This window comes from Chelmon rostratus, chromosome 6 (genome assembly GCF_017976325.1).
Source record: "Chelmon rostratus isolate fCheRos1 chromosome 6, fCheRos1.pri, whole genome shotgun sequence".
Lineage (NCBI taxonomy): Eukaryota > Metazoa > Chordata > Actinopteri > Chaetodontiformes > Chaetodontidae > Chelmon > Chelmon rostratus.
Window position 1 is genome coordinate 10992290 of NC_055663.1, and position 16832 is coordinate 11009121.

At 44.9% G+C, this 16832-nt stretch overlaps 1 protein-coding gene across 2 annotated transcripts in view; it reads left to right on the forward strand.

The window, feature by feature from the left end:
• The window catches only part of rassf7a (Ras association domain family member 7a), a 36729-nt gene that overhangs the window by 15927 nt on the left and 3970 nt on the right, over positions 1-16832 (forward strand). For both annotated transcript variants that reach the window (XM_041939119.1, XM_041939118.1), the window contains 2 exons: positions 14167-14365; positions 15144-16072. In XM_041939119.1, the coding sequence (XP_041795053.1) occupies positions 14263-14365; positions 15144-16072 (1032 nt within the window). In that variant the 5' untranslated portion in view covers positions 14167-14262. The remainder of the gene's footprint in view (positions 1-14166; positions 14366-15143; positions 16073-16832) is intronic.

Consider the following 16832-nt stretch of genomic DNA (forward strand, 5'->3'; position numbering starts at 1 on the left):
TCATGGCTAGTGTCTTATTTAACATTTCCCAGCATGGTATATGCCAGATAGTGGAACATGGGGCTCATTAGCAGGCTGTATTTGTTATCCAATCACAGAAATCGATTGGAAACCCCCCCCCAACCCCCCCACCAACTCCAACCAACTCCTCTGGGAGGTGATTATTCTTTTTTCTGACTGACTGTGGGAGTAACACAGTTATACCTCATGCATTATCTCTGTTTGTGTGTTTCACACAGTGAACTTGGTTCCAGAGAGATAATGTCATCATAACAGATGGTTGTAGGTGGAAAGAACCAAATGGATATCTCTGACTCAAGCATATATTGTAGCTTTAACTTGCCAACCATTAATGTATTCATGCAGTCATCATCAGTCATGTGTGCCCGTGCTTAATAACACTCCTTTAAATGTATTTATCCCAGTTGACCTTTGCTCATTAAACTAGGTCAGGTGCTGATACTGACTCTGCACACCACAAGTTCCTTGAGAAACCAGTTGAGTTGTCTGTTTATTACCAGGAAGCAGTAAAATGTAGAAAGTTCACCACATTTGCTTCAGCTACTTGATGGACAGAGCAGAGAAGCGATGATATAATGTTCTGCTAAATGTCCCCTCTCTCTTGAAGCACTGAAGGTATTATACCTAAAGCAACTATCAGATGGCAGGATAATGATGTGGTTGCCAGCAGTCTGAATGCATTATGAAACTTTCAAGTTTCTTCCCAGCCTTGTTTCGTTAGCATTTCTTTTCTCTCTCCTTCCCTTTGTACCCCCCCTCACTGCCTAGATATTTCTTATTTTCTATCACATGAATGCGCCTGTTCAGCATGGAGAGAGCAGAGTGTCCTCTGAGAGTCGTTGTGCCTTGTTCACCGCGATGTTATTTTTACTGCTCTTTCACTGCTCGAATACCCAGATGGACTCCCCTCTTCTTCTAGAATAGTCAGTCTGTCTGTCTCTCTGTCTGTCAGTGTGTCTGTCTGTCACTCAGCTCACATGACAAGGAAAGCAAGTCCACCCATGTACACCGAGATATCTCTAGGGATTGTTGATGGGAATTTTCAAAGCCATTCTTCATGCTGCGAAGTGACTTAATTTCTCGCCGTCCTTATCAGGAGTGTTTCCCAACTCCTGCAGATGCACTCAGGGCCAGGGGTAATTGGAAACGCTATGACAGCATGACGGTGAAATAATATGTTTGCATGTTTCGGGTTGTGATTATTTTTGGGACGGTGGTTTGAACCACTTTCTCCCTCCCTCTCTCTCTGTAGCTGTCTTTCTCATGTGTTGCTCTGCTACCTCTCTCGCTCCCTCTTGTTCTTTCTGTGCGTCCTTCCCCTGCCTGTGCAATGTGACGGAAGGTAGTGCTGTGCTCTGCTCATGTCGGATCCATTAGGGATGAAAGCACACTGCAGTGATAAAAGATTGATCCAGTCCTCCTTGCATCACATTCACATCCCTCACACCCTGCTCCCTCATCCTCCATTCCAATCCAAAGTCAACCCAGTTTTCAATTCATCAAATCATCTGTAGTCCTCTAAATAAATCATCCTCGCCAAGTTTACTATCGCAAACTTTTCCCACAGGATTTCATAAAGGGGAACATTCTGTTTTTCTCGTGCAGGATGCTGTACTCAGCCTGTTGTACAAGGTTACAAGTTCTCAGTGATGCAAAGAAAATATCTTCCTTCTTATGAAATTTTCTGGGGAGAGAGTTTTGAAGAAAAAAATAGGACTCTTCCGCCTTCACTTCCAAGGTGTATTTGTTGTACCAGGAAGGGCAATATGTACTTGGCTAGCAGAACCAGTAAGAGACTGGCATCCAGCCCAGCGCACACAGGCCATACTTCACCTGTTGTATCCGAGGAGGCAAAAACAAACACAACAGTTTGTCAGCCGGGAGGCTATAATTACTGAGAGGAAGGACGGGATTTGCAGAAGGAATTTCACTGCAGTTTTTCTTTTATATCTTAAGACATGAGCCGTTCAAGTGCACCTGAAAACATGTTGTAAAACGTGTGTTGTAAAACTGCAGAAATGTCTGGACTGATCGCAGACAAGTGTCAAAGTCTTTTGATTCCAGGTGGAGACATACAAACAAGGGAATGGTTTGTTGGCAACTGCAAACCATTGTACCCATTTTTGTCTTCAGTCAACCTTTTTAGTGAATGTTGTTGAAATAGTTTTAGGTCATTGAGCGGCATACACGCCCTTAGCCTGAATGTCTCTGCATTCATCCAACCTGTGCAGGTCAGAGGTTAGATTAAGCCACCTACTCTCAGAATGTCCTCACAGAGCTCCGTCCACCTAAGGACATGCTTTCCGGTGAGTCCAGCTGACTTTAAAGTTCACCCGAGTGAATGCTGTCACGTCCTGTCAGGGTGAACTTCTTGGAGCCTTCATGGGTGTTTGCTCTGTCACGTCATCAAACCCAAAGCTTCACATTCCCTGTTCAGTTGTAGCAGTTTGAAACCACTGGCAGTTGCCGGGGTTATGGACAGTATGTGTCTGTTTGTCTCTCTGTCCGTGGCTCTCAATTCTTCCGGGTGTAGTGACTGTAACGCAGTAAACATCTCTGCCAGCCCCCTGGGATGGTCATGTGACCGCGTGTGTGTATGTGCATCTGTGGATGCATGTGTGAGAGTGAGCAGCAGGTTGCTCCCTTGCTCAGCCAGCCATGCCGTGTTGACTCTCTGCACACAGAGCTCTCTGGGTAGTAAATAACATGGTGCCTCAGCCAAGGGCCCCGGACAGGGCCAGAAGGGGGGTCAAGACGCCAGCAAGAAAGAGAAAATGTCTGCCTCAGGACCCAGAGATACTAAATCAACTGACAGGAGATGAGAGGGGCAGGTGGATTTGACAGACTCGTCCCTCACGCTGAGAGGCTTTACGTTAGACCTGTCATTGAATGTACGTAGATGTGTTTGATCAAGCACAGCAAACAAATGTTGCTCACAGGTAGATGGCAGCTACCGTCGGACTCACAAACTCACATTGGTGAGAAGTCCAGAAGAACAGGTCCAAAATAGAAAATCTTAAAGCAGAAGTGATTATCATGCTACTGTAGATGCTGTTGTTGTTTTAATGCAGATGTAGAACCAAGGCATGATGAGGCGGAAGCATGCGAGAACATGAAAGACAGGTCTCAAAAGCTCCTGGGACAAGCTCTTACCAAATATCACAAGGCTGAGCAAAATTAAGTGAGCCTGGGACAAACCTAGATATTAGTATTTTTTCACCAAGCCCTAGTTAGCTGTCACATGCATATGCATCTTCATTCTGTCTATTCTTTAGTATGTAATCAGAATACTCTCCAAGCACAGGTGAAACTGTGCCAACGCACCAAAGCAAACACTTTGGAGAGACAAGACATATTTTCAGTGTCAGGTTACCTTCTTGTCTGCGGTTTAAGGTGAGATTTTTGACTCAGACCCGGGCCCTGTGCCAAAATGCAGCTTTACTGAGTTACCTGGGTACCTTGGCAGGGCAAACCCTGGATCCCCCTCAAATGTGGAACATGGACTGCTCCAGGTTTAACACAGCAAAGTTATCCAGATAATGCGGTAAACTTGCTCACGAAACAGTTCCCATATGAAAGGCTTGTGTTGCCATTTCTGCGCAAAGACCCCAGTAACTGTTTAGTCAGTGTCATTTTGCCATATCTCAGACTTGGTGTTTATGGTTGTCTGCCTTCAACTGAATATTCCCCGCTTTAACAAGTGCTCCTGTCAAGCCAGCCCCTCATCATTCCTCCCACTAGTCCTTCTCTTCTGCTCCTAAGGGGTAGCCGACTTATCTCTCATATGTAAACTTAACAACAGCAGCCTTGACAGCATTAAGCTGTGTTTGCATGTGTATCCATGCCAAAGATCACCCGGGTGATCTTGAGTCAGTGGGGTGAAAGGAAGCTTTCTGGAAGTGAAGGGGCACCTCAGACAGATATACTGTCTTAGTCCCAAAGGTGCTCCTAAGATACTGGGAATCAGACATAAATCTGCATCCTGCCCTCCTACCTTTTCCTTACTCATCTTGACTGTCCACACATCCTCCCCCCACTGCTCTGATAGGCGTGATCGTTGCTCCTCCTCGGCGTAATGACAGGGAGAGAGAGTCATGTGTTACACCTCCCCATCAAACTATAAATCTGGCTTATTGAGAGGCCCACCCTAAGCCTTGTGATCCACATGCAACACAAACAGATTCCACCCTTTGCTTTTTCAAAGGGGACACTTAGGACTCTGTGTCAGCCGTCAGTTCTTGTGTGGTACTGACTAACCACTGCATTTCAAAGACCGTCTAGCTCTTAAAGCTTGTCTGGTTAGGGTTGCAATGATGTTTAGTCATTTGTTGGTCATATAGTTGGTGATTTAAATCCAAAGTTAGCTAATATTAAGTTTTTGGGGGTTTTTTTGTACGGCTGCTTGTGACAGTATTTAACATTAAAGATGTTTGGCTTCTTTTGCCAAATAAAAAAAGGGCTCTGCAGAAATACATGTTCATGTCTCTCAAAGCAAGATACTAAAAAGAGTTTTGTTGTCACCAGCAAAACTCATGGCCCCAACCAACACCGCAAGATTCAGTTTCTTCTTGCTTACATAAAATAAAATATCTCATTGATGCCTGTGGAGAAAAGATGCACTCTGCCCAGTATGGCTGTTAAAATTGGCCGAAAATGACGTTCGATTATTCCTTCTGAATATAACACGTAGGTTTGAACTGTTCAATTTTCTATTTTTGTGCATATGTCCTTAAGTGTGAACCAATACAATGAGATACATACTATGAGTATATTATTTCAACATAAATTATTATCTGATTATACAACCTTTTTGTGTCCAAGTGACTAATGGAGACAACAGTTTTTGAAGCTTTTTTTGGTATTTAGTGAGAGTGCTGCAGCAGGCAGCCACAAAACGTAATCCCTCCATGGGGTTGCGCACCATCAATGTATATTTACTAACAATGCTTGTTTTTGCCACTGACAGGCTCAAATTGTTATTCTAAGTGTCTGACAACATTATGAAAAGGATCCATGCAGAGGTAGACCTTTCTGTTAAAGAGTAAGATCTGTTTTGTTAAACCAGAAACAGCTGTTCTATAACTCTCGCCAAAGCCACCGGACTTCATTCATGGAAACAATAATTTTATCATCATAAAACACTCCTCATTCAAATACAACAGAAATGAGATAAAACTCACCGAAACCTCCTTGGTTCGTCTTTCCACTGTTGCAGCAATCACCACCAACTCTTGAATGTTTGAAATAAACTCTTAATACACAGAAGAGTGAGAGAAAGGATGGACAGACATCAGAGAAGCAGCCGTGAAAACAGCGTGGAGAGCTGGAATACTTTCACATCTATATCTGACTATAAAACCTTACCCACAGGTAAACTGGTTGATTTGAATTTGTGGAAGTGTGTTCACAATACTAAAGCGTCATGACTAACTAAAGTCAAAACATTGTTTATAGATGATGTAGTTTAAATTCCACAGTACTTGTCAGTTGGAGCAGCATTCTTGTGGAATGACTGTCCTTTATGGCTACGAAAAGACAGCATCTTATCTGTTTATAACAATATTTTGCACGGTCCTGTCGCGATAGGTTACTTGAAGGTCTACACGCACACGCTGATGCTGACTGTCTCTGTCGTGCTGTGCTTGTGTTTACCTGTATCCCTCTCTCCAAGGGCCAGGTATGTGGGAACTCCCTTTGTAAATACTAGGAGGGTGTGAGAAGAGATGTTTTGCATGGCAGATTGTCCTTTAGCAATGAAGTAACATGTTTATCTGGACAGCCTGTGGCTTGCACTCAAACTTCCTGGCAGTTGTTCAAAGAATGTCACAGTCAGGAGCTCTGGCTTTCAGTTTCAAAGGGGAATCTAATCAAAAGCAGTGGTGAATGGATTGCATTAGCCATAGCGATAGTTTGTGAACTGCCCGTGTAATGGCTGTGACCTCAGATTGATGTCTTGGGAGGAAACTGGCTGGAAGTCTTTACCCTCATCTGTGAAAACACAGGTTTGTGTTTTCTTTATGTTGGAGTCATATATTTTTGTTATATGCATTACTGTTACAACTCTGCACAAGAATGTGCACCTGGTCTGCCCTGGATTGATCACTGCCTTACCTAAGACTGAACTGAAGCCTTGTATATCACTGATGTGACAGACTGAGCTGTGAGATTATGTAGGTCTGTGCTTTTGAGCTCTATGGCATGCCGTTTTTTTTGCAGTAGCACATTGATATTTGTTTCCTTGGGCATGCTAATGGCAATGTTCACTTCAGCTCAGATAAGGACTGGCAAGTGTGTATTGCATCATGGGTTGCATGGAATTAAAGTATGATGAAAGACCCACACCAGTCTCACTCACTGAAAAAATAGCTCCAGTACCTCCACACTAGAAGGAGTTTCAACTATATGAGTTTTGTTACAGTTGCTTTGACTGAACAACTGGCATTTTCTTGCGTATAATTTGAGGCCTTATTATGGATTGTGCTTCAAGAATGTAAGTTGGCCAAAACGAAAATGAAAAAAGTGGAGTAAATAATTGATATGAGCAGGCATGGAAGCGACCTTTAAATTACTAATGACTTAAGCTTCAAACCAGTGACACTGGAGGCCGTGGCAGTCCTGACTCCTCAATGACACATGCATGTGCGCAGGCGTGCACGCAGGAAGTGAGAGTGCAGCACCTGCACCTGCAAAAAACTCACCTTTAGATAGCATGTGATGGTAATTTTAAGGCTACCAATTTCTAGGCATGCACCATGTAAATTGCATACTTTTAAATGCCTGGGTTCACTTTGACAGTTTCATGTTGCTTTAGTCCTAAATTAAGCATCATCATTTAGTTTGAGTCAGCCTGTCTGCCGTCTGTCGTTTAGCTGTGTAACATATTATTTGGCCATGTGATGACTGAATGTATATATGACTGTGTACGTGTGTGCATTACCGAGTATGTGTGTTGCATATGAGTTTGGCTGGGAACAGAGTGATGTCCTCCTTCCCTGGCAAGCACTGCTGAGTCAGGTCGGGAGTATATAATTACACATGGGTGCCCATCAGCAGTCTGAGAGCCTTCTTCCCTGGCTCACCCAACAATACAAACTCCTGTGCTCGCAGGGATCAGCCTGCAGGCAGCCAAACCACTCATCCTGAGCCGAGCTCTCAGCGGAGGCCAGCTCTTCGCGGCCTTCCACAGGCTATGTGCAATCCTGCATTGTCATTCTCTCTATTAGCTGTCGGCTCTGTGGGTGGATCCATGAGTCAGCGCAAACAAATTCCTGGTCTCTAATGTACTCGCCTCCACTTGATTTCCGGGGTTGAACCGAACAAGTGAATGACTTCTGCCAAACCAGGTGTGAGTAAGTCTTCCACTCGGTGAGATGAATAATGTAGTAGTGTTTTATTGTGGCCAGGGCTGTGTAAATTATTGTGGCCACATGCTCTTGGGAGTTTACCTTATTTCCTTTCAGTGAAATACGAATGAGTACAATGTGTCCAAAGTAGAATAACCACAACGAAATCTGCTCCCCAAGCATTTTCAAGAATTTGAATTAAATAATGATTCTTTCTCTCACGCCTTCTTCCTGTCCTTCTCTCTTGTGGTTCAGGCCAGGCTACCATCTGCCTGTGTGAGTGCTGCTGGTGATTCATGATGACTGGGATTTCACACTAAGTGCCGTTTCACTCAGTGTGACTGTAGTGGTAGTGACAGCCACAGGTGATGGCCAGACTCTGAGTGTCCATGCCGAGGCCTGCTTCAGATCAACTGGAGTAACTGACCGCAACCTTTAAACCTCCTTAGCCATCAATTACATGCACAGCGATTACACAGCTTGTGTGTTTAGTCACTGCACATGACATGGAGCAGCTCAGAGCTGAAGAAACCCATTTGTCCAGCTGGGATTTGAGTTTGCAACCTTTTACTGAGTCTACTTTTGTAAATACTAGATGCCACCGCCCACATTTGCCCTTGATTTAGGGGCAAAGGTGTCCCCTGTATTAATGAACCACTGATCTGCTCTCATTGGTATTTCTCACTTGGACAGGCCAGTCATTATAATGGAGAAGGCTGAAGGCTGCAGCGACAGATCCCTGTATGCAAGTATGACGACTAAAGCTTATAAGTGCTATTTCTGATTCCTTTGCACTGAGTCATTAGCACGTCAATAGAGGAGAGACACAGGCGGACAGGGGACATTTTCAAAGAGCTGGCCGGTCACAAGCGTTTGAATTGTGTTCCGAGAAATATTTGCTAAATTAATGTCCTGTGAAAAAATGCATTATTCATCAGGTGTGTTGAAGCATCAGTGAAGCTCCGTTAGCACGGAACCAGGCAACCGTTCAGTCTAATTAACAAGCAGCGTATCTGGAGAGCCTGCCGCAGCCCGGCCCTCTACTGTGACAGAAGCAACACAGTCACAATTACTGTCATAGTGAAATACACAGCTTTACACATATGTATACACTTAATGCCTGCATGCAAATTAAATGTTATCTTGGCACTGAAACAAAAACACACATAACCCAGTTTTCTTTTCAAAAGCAGAGCTACAGAAGTAGTGCACGCACCATAAAGGGAATAGACTGCTGTTTGATGTTTTGTTAACACCTCCCAGACAAAATAACCCATCCAGCTGCGACTCTATTATTTTTCCTACTTTTTACTGCTTTGTCACATACTATTAAAGCCAATAATCCCCTGTGTGAGAGGTGTATCCTCACTGGAAAGTTATTAAGTTTTAACTCACCCAATAGAAGCCCTCAGATCTCGATTCCAGACGTGCCCAGAGGGCCACTCCCTGCTCTCTGACCGCAGGCACTGGAGCCCTGCTGATCATGGTTTCTGCATGGGAGTTATGGTGTTTTGGGAGCTACTGATGGCTCTTTTTTCTTCAAGACTGATCTGGAAGAAGATCTGTCCATCAGAGATCCAGTCAAGAGCAGATAAAGACGTAGGGCTAGGCTAGGCCTGTCGGTGTTCTCATTGAATGTAAAGCATCTCCCCATATATCTTCTGTATTTGCCCGGGGACTAAGCTAGATGTAGCTTGCGCAGATGTTTTGGATTAGCACAGTTCAATCCTTCAGGCAGATTTTGCTTTTAGGAAGTCTTCTGATCTTTTGAAATAAGATGTTAAAGAGTGGAGCAATGCCTTATGGAAATACTGGTGAATTTATAAGATAAAAAAATCATGCAAATGGCAATGAAAAAATGAAAAACAGGGCAGGTGTAAGAAAAGAGAATGGGACATATAAAGGTAAGTGACAATTCTAAAAAGCCTTGTTCATTAAAGTGTCATGAAGGAAAGCTTTCCTAAGTCCTGAGGCTGTGACTGCAGAAGCCTGCTCATCGTTAATAATAATGATGATGTAGTTTTCACCCAGTTGGTTGCTTCCATCACTACCTGGATATTTCTGTCCAAATATCAGTGGTCACGTAGGCAAGTGTAGGACTCTGAGCCAGACAAGTTGTTTGCATGCATTTTGAAATTGTTATTTTGTGTGTGTGTTGTACCACACTTTTGTAGGAAGTGTGCTAGCAGGCAAAAACTGATTTTTTTTTCTTGCTGTGTAATGAAGAAGTGACTGAGAATACCCATGTGATTCATCACAGATTTCCACAGAGAGCCAGTTTTAATTGCTGAAGCAAAAGGATAATTTTCTACCATAAGGAATAATTATTATGCTGCTCTCAAATACGAGCATGTTGTGGACTTCTCTGTTTGTTTTTGGCCTTATGTGTCTTTAAGTACATAAACTGTGCTTACCCGGTAGACTGGAACACTGGATGAGGAGGCAAGGAGGACAAAAGAATATTTCTGGTCTCCTTTTTGTTAGTTTTATCATTGGTAACGTGGACACAGCAGAATGGCACTAAAAGCTGGCAAGGTGAGGCAGACGACCTGGCGATGCCAGGGGCCACAAAAGAGGCAACACTGTTAGCTGAGTGTGGAACTAGAGCAACAATAGTGTCTCTGCAGTACAGATGAGGCCAGGCTGCTCAGTGCCAGCGTGTTACTGGCTCTTTGAGTGTTTATGTGTCTCTGCCAAGCTGGACCAGAGTGGCACAGAAGGCACAGCTTCTCCCAGCACTGTTCATTGTCCTCCAACAACAGTGTCTAAACTATTATGTACACTTTAACCAGCCTGGGACAGGGTCCTGTTTTCTCTGTCGATGCTGATAGGGATGACTGTTTGTCTACATTTGTTGTCTTTCTGTGTTTTTCTGTGTCTGCCTGTGCTTCAGATCTGAGGCGGTGTGTGATGTACGCTCCCTGCCCTTTACCCTGCCATTGTTCCTTAGACTTGTGTTGCTGCAGAGATAGGACAGTAATCACTCTGAGCTAGAGCCACCTCTCGTAAAGATAGGCCTAAATTGGCATGTGTGTGCAAACACACAACAAGCCTGCACGTGAAGAGATGAAACCCAACCTTTGACCATTGCACTAGCATGACACAGTGCTCTGTACTTCCCATTGCACACACACATACTTATGCATTACACACCCACTTCACTACTCTTCATGTAGCCTAAGGGCTCAGGTGTTGCGAAGCTACAGTACTTTAATAGCCATCCTTGGAATTTTTCAGATAACGGTTACAATTTCTGCATGTTTGGCAATACCGCTTATGACTAACAGTAAATAATTGTTCAAGCCTTTGCAAAGAAAATTGAGGCGTAAGGGTGTGTCTGTCCAGCTGTGTGAATACTTGTATATTTGTGCTTGTGTGTGTTTTGTGTCTCTTTTGTGTGTTGGCGTTTCTGCATGCATTGCGTGCATTTTTGGACAAAAACAAGTGGAAGAGTGGGTGTCTCCCACAAGATTCTTGTCCGAGCCAGATGTTAGGTGTTTGTGTTTAAATAGAAAAGAAATAAAACCATATAAAAAGAGGATATCCAATAAGGAAAAGAACCAGAGCTGTAACCAAAACTACAGCTGTAGTTTTGGCGAGCGGCCGCTTCTCTGTGCCCAGCTTGTCCAAAAGGGAACATCAGTACACAGCCTGACACTGTTGCTCCCACAGAGTGGCACACAGACAAGACGAATCATGCCCCCTGTGTCTGCAGGGCTGGGATGCTAACCTCTTCTGCCTTGAGTCGAATGCAGTGAGGAGGGAGGCTGTTACTGAAGAGAGACAGACAGAAGCACAGACAGGGTGATGAAAGACGCAAAGCGGGTTAGCTGGATGGGTGACTGATGATGAGAGGGGAGAGAGGGGATGGCACATGGCTCCAAATCTCTGCTCCTTTCTCTACCACTCTTTCTCCCTCTTTTATCTGTCTACCTGTCAGACATTTTCTTCCCACATTTATTCTCTCCCTTTTTCATTTGCTCCCTGTCTGTCTTCCTCACTGTCTCTCTTTCTTTCCCTTTCATCATTTAGTGTGAGTGGTCTGTTTTCTTTATTCAACTACAATCCTCAAGTGGGAAATTTTTTTGATCGCTTCAGTTTGGTACGTTTACTTGATTTTATTTTTCCTCTGAGAAAGAACGTGACAGGCCAGAGCTCAGAGTTTCGACTGAAACTGCACTGTTTTGACCGAGTGGGCGGGTGGGGCTAGGGTGAAATTTAAATAGAGAGTTGGGATGTGCTTTTTGTTTTTTTGAAATGGAGGGGGTGACCTGAGGTTAAAGGGTGGGGTTTGGAGGTGTAAGTGGTTGTCGTGTGTAAAATTCTGAGTTTTGAATAACTTTAGTTGCTTGGATTAGAGTCTATGTGTGGGAGTGGGTGGGGGGTCATGTTTGTGTATGTCGGTGTGTTTGTGCGCAAAGCAGTCTACAGCCCATGTTTGTCAGCAGCATTTCCATGTTGACTCTGAAACCAAACATTCGAGTTTCAAGCCATCCTGCTTTTCGGATAGCAGATGTGGTGATTGACAGGCTGTTGGGCTTCTGTGATATTTTGAGTACTTTTCAGCTCCTGTAATTGTTGTAGAGAGCCTACGTTGATGGTACGCTTCATGGTTCTGAGACTACATTTCACAAACGGCATGAAGGTGCCTCTCCTCCATCTGTATTTCAGAACTGACACAGGACTCCGGAGCTGTGCTGAGAAAAGGAGCTGGGTCAGGCGGATGTCTGGTTCTCAGTGTTGTTGTGCCTGTGACAAAGAGAATAGACAGCAACCTGAGACTCACAGGCCCGTTTGTTTCCTGTTAGTGCAGATTATCACATTTCACCAGCCAGGAGGGACAAGAACTAAGCATCATGGGAGAGTGACATTCTTGCCTGGGAGATGTTTGCGTGTTTGTGTTCTCATTTAATGAGATTGTTATGGTACATAGAAATCCTGGACAGATATAGAAATCTTTCCATTAGGTACTGTCTTTAAGTTTGTTTGCATTTAAATTGCATCTATTCCAGGCAGGTCTGACCTAATTTCCCTATACATGCAGCCATGTTTGAGCTTAGTAAACAGTTTTGTGACAGGTGACTCCAAGGTATGAAGATGCTTATGCTTAGAGGAAAGTTTGGCCTGTAATGTAGCATTCTTCTGCACAAGGCTTGAAGATTTTCGAATGTTTCTTCCTGTCCACCTCTGCGTGTTTAAAAATATTATACCCATAACTTCACATGTTTGTCTACTCACTCTGTGACTGAACCAGTTAGTCTTAATCTAATAACAGAGCACATTCTGTCCTCTGATAGAAAAACATCAACATCCACTCCATTGTGTTGAAATTTGTGGTGTTTGATTTCGATAGCACTCCTTTTTTGTATCAAGTTTCTTTCCAGATGATATCACCTTGTTTGCATGGTTCAAAAGAATTTCTACCGCATGTGATCATCTGTCTCTATCTCCAGCGTGTTTCCTGTGATCTCGTTCTTTGGGTTCAGTCTCCGAGCTGTGCCGTCACTCCCTCTGTATGTGGTGTGTCGCGTTGAGCTGTTCTGTGTGATGTTGTTGCCACATCAGGGGCTGTTGCTCCCCCCCTAGCAGAGTTTGTGTTTGGCATCAAAACAGCGGAGAAGTAATGGTGGTGCGGGGCAGCCAGGTCAGCAGCAGAGGAGGAGGAGGAGGGCGGGGTGAGGGCTTTGTTAAGAAAAGCAGGAATTCTTCCGGCTGGCAGATGAAGTCAGTGCATTCCTCCAAAGCAGCTCCCTATAGGCAGCCAGTGGAGCAGAGCCAGGCACTGAATGAGGGGCAAGATAATGGTGGGACTCAGTATTGAACACCACCCATTGAGAACCGGAGAGACAGACAGAAAGAGAACACCATCTGTCTGACTGTGGGTGAAGAGTTGTCTTTTTACCCACCTAGGCTACAAAGTTTCATTTACTGTGCCAAGCTCTATAGATAATCTTACTGCTGCCCGAGGCGTTTCACTTTTTATGAGCACTGCGGTATTTTATTACCTTGTTTTGAAGCTTAGCTGTAAAAGTACAGACAGGCAGAGTGAGGGCTGAACATAACAATATTCATTTAGGCTAAACCTCCTGCCCAGACACGTGTTAGGCTACCTGCTGATCTGCTCTCTGAAGTATGATGAGACCCAGTTCTGGTCCTGCTGAGGGGGATCAAACCGAGGAACGCAAACACACACAGACTCGCACGCTTGTTCTGTCTCTCCTGCCATGTTTCTATGTATTTCTGCCCGCACAAACACCCTCTCCCAAACATAGACACACTTGAGCTGCTCCACTTTCCCTGTCCGTTCCCCTCGGCAGTAAGCTATCATAACGGCTTTGAAGGAGGGCAGCAGAGCGTTTAATTGGGTTACAGATTGGCATTTATGCTCCCAGGTCCACAAGATACTGCCGGGGCTCTTAACTAACCACTAGGAACTTAACAAAATACTAGCCTGCTGTACCCCTCGGCTGCTGGTCTTGAAATTTACAATTCAATGACGCTCTCACTCTTCACAGCACATTTTTGACGTCAGTACTGTTTGGTGTTCCATTGTGTTTTGTTTAGATTAGCAACAGGTTGTGGCGTATGTTTGGCTAAGATTACATCGTGAACCACAACTCAGTGAAGCCTTCAGATAATAGGTGTGGTGTCTTTCTGTTACCCACCAGGAGCTCGCCATTGTTTGTACATTCACAAAAGTCTGTTCTTACAACTGGAAAGTTGGATTTCTGGCGTAATCGTCAACAAACACGACAAACAAATCAGCACTCCTCTAACATGTCTCTCTGCTCTTGTCTTTCAGAGTCAGTGCTATGCAGTGTTGAGTTGAGTCGACCCAAGCTGAAGTGATCTGTTTTGAAGACCGTCTTGCCGTTCACCCCATCCTGCCTGGTCCCAGATGGAGCTCAAAGTGTGGGTGGACGGTGTGGTGCGGGTTGTGTGCGGCCTGTCGGAGGAGACGTCCTGCCAGGACGTGGTCATTGCTCTGGCCCAGGCCATCGGTGAGTACTGTGAATGCTTTCCTGCTGTGAACTCATGGTGTCATCGGGTTGTGACGCCGGCTCCGAAGCTGTTGTTATTTGGTCCCTTGTTTGTCTACTTGACAGTTTATCGAAAGACCTTAAGTGATTAGATAACAGCCCTGCAGAGAGAATTTGCCGCAGACAAAACGAGAGTACTCTGCTTAGTTTGCAGCAGTCCGGCTCAGCACTCACCTTTTTATTCTCCATTGACCCAACTCAAATACTCGACTGGATTTAAAGAGGGTCAGTTTGGATTTGAGCCGGCTCTCTGTCTCTGTGTCCTCCGGCGTCATTCAAGTCATACGCTGCAACAGCGTTGAACACCATAACTCCAGATTTAGCACTCTCCTCCTTCCATGAGTGAGATGCCTGCCAAGTCATTAGGGAGGGTTTGTCCTAATTTCAAGGTCCTTGTGGAAACTTCAGTTTATTTGAACATTTTTTACATGATGTGCAAGTCTTACACAGCAGCCTTTTATTTCAATCCTCAGAGGCAGAGATTTAGAGGTATCGGCATCATCATAATACGTTTGATGTCATTTGTTCACTTAGCACTGCTTGCACAGAAAAAGTGGGAGGAGTCAAACTGACTGCCTTAAGTGCACTGAAGGAGAAGAGCGATCTTTGACAAGTAACTCATCAAGTCGCGACCGATTTATATAGTAAAAACTTGAGTTTGATATGGTGGTGGTAGGCTGTGTTGTTTCTTAGTGTGTAGACTTCTTCGCACTCATTCTCTGTCTCTCTCTGTCCCCAGGTCAAACAGGCCGTTATGTTCTGATCCAGCGTCTTAGAGACACAGAGAGGCAGCTGTTGGCCACAGAGAGGCCTCTGGAGTCCCTGGCGAAGTTAGGCCAACATGGCAGCGAAGTTCAGTTCTTCCTGCGCCGTACGGGCCCAAGCAGCAGTGACGGACCCAGCTCCAAACAAGACAGACCAACTCCCCTCCCGGTGCCCAAGCATCCTGAGCCAGAGCCTTCAAAACGCAGCCAGCCTAAGAAAGCACTCACCTTTAACCTGGGGCCATCCACCTCTCCTAGAACCAAAGCCAAACAGTTTAAGAGGTCTCCTCGGGACTCTCCAGAGCAAAGAGCCTCTCCCTCTGCTTCTCCTAGCCCTTTACCCGCTCATGTGCCATCTCCCTCTCCCTCACCACCAATTGGCCCCTCCAAAGAGGAGGTCTTTAGGAAGGTCCTTCAGCAACAAGAGAGACTAAGGGCTTTCGAGGCCCAGCTGGAAGCCCTCGAGAGGGAGTCACATACCTGGGAGCGTCCCTACCCATCTCCATGTCCATCGCCAGTCTCTGATTCTCGCTTGCAAGAGGAGATGGACGCTCTGGAGCTAGCAGTGCGGAGGAACCAGGCCGAGCTTGTCCACGAGCAGTACTGGGAGGAGGAGCTCCAGGCGGAGGTGGAGAAGGAACGAGGGATGAGGAGGAAGCTTGGGGAGCTCCACGCCAAGCTAGACGACTGTGGGCGGCGGCTACATGAGTTCTCTGTTCGCTCCGCTCAACTGGAGCAAGAAATCCAGAGGGAAAGCCAGGCAGAAGGGAAAGCCAACAGACCAGAGGAGTCCCTCGATGCTGTGAAGGCAGAGCTCCAGAGCCAGGAGAATCACAGGACAGATCTGGAGGAGCAGCTATCTGAGACTGACAAGGCTCTGGGGAAGGCAGAGTCTCTGCTGCAGGTAAGGAGAGAGGCCACGGTTCTAGAAAAAGGGCTGTAAATCCACATCAGCCCATATGTGATCATTTGAAGGGAGTTGCACAGACCCTCTTCTAGCTATGATGTAAAACTGTATCCCTCTCCTACCTGCATACTGTGGCAGACAAAACAGCAGTGCAGAGACACTCATAAAAAGGAAGAAGAGTACTGAGTAGAAAGGAAACATGATTTATTGTGGCATTTTGATATCTAAATAATTATACTAGAAATTATGATGACATGAATGTTGTATACTCGTATCCTACCCTGTCTGAAAATGTTTTATTGCCTGGAGACCGTCTAGTTGAACTAGTTTGGCAGGTATCATTTTGTATGAATGCTCTGACCACGTGGGGGGTAATGGTGTTTATATCAGGTACTGGTATCTACGCATTCTTGTACCTTGTTTATGGAAAAGAGATTTAAGAGGATTGATTTGTAAAACAACAGCCCTTTTTGTTTGATCTACTTAGCTTGATCTTATCTTAGTTTGTGGTGTCCGTGTTTATTTACTTTTGGTGGTTGTCGTAGATGAAGCTCTATCAATAAAAGCCTACCTGGTTTAAAGCGAAACTCGAGTTTCCTCATAATCCAGAGAGAACCCAGGACTTGGGTATCCACTTTGTGGAGCTCATTGAGAATACGTCCGGGCAGGGGAGTTAAGAAAATGACATTTCTCTTTTACTGTAATATGTTTTGTCACGTGGAAATAGAGGACACTGCAAACAGTTGTAGTCTGGTGT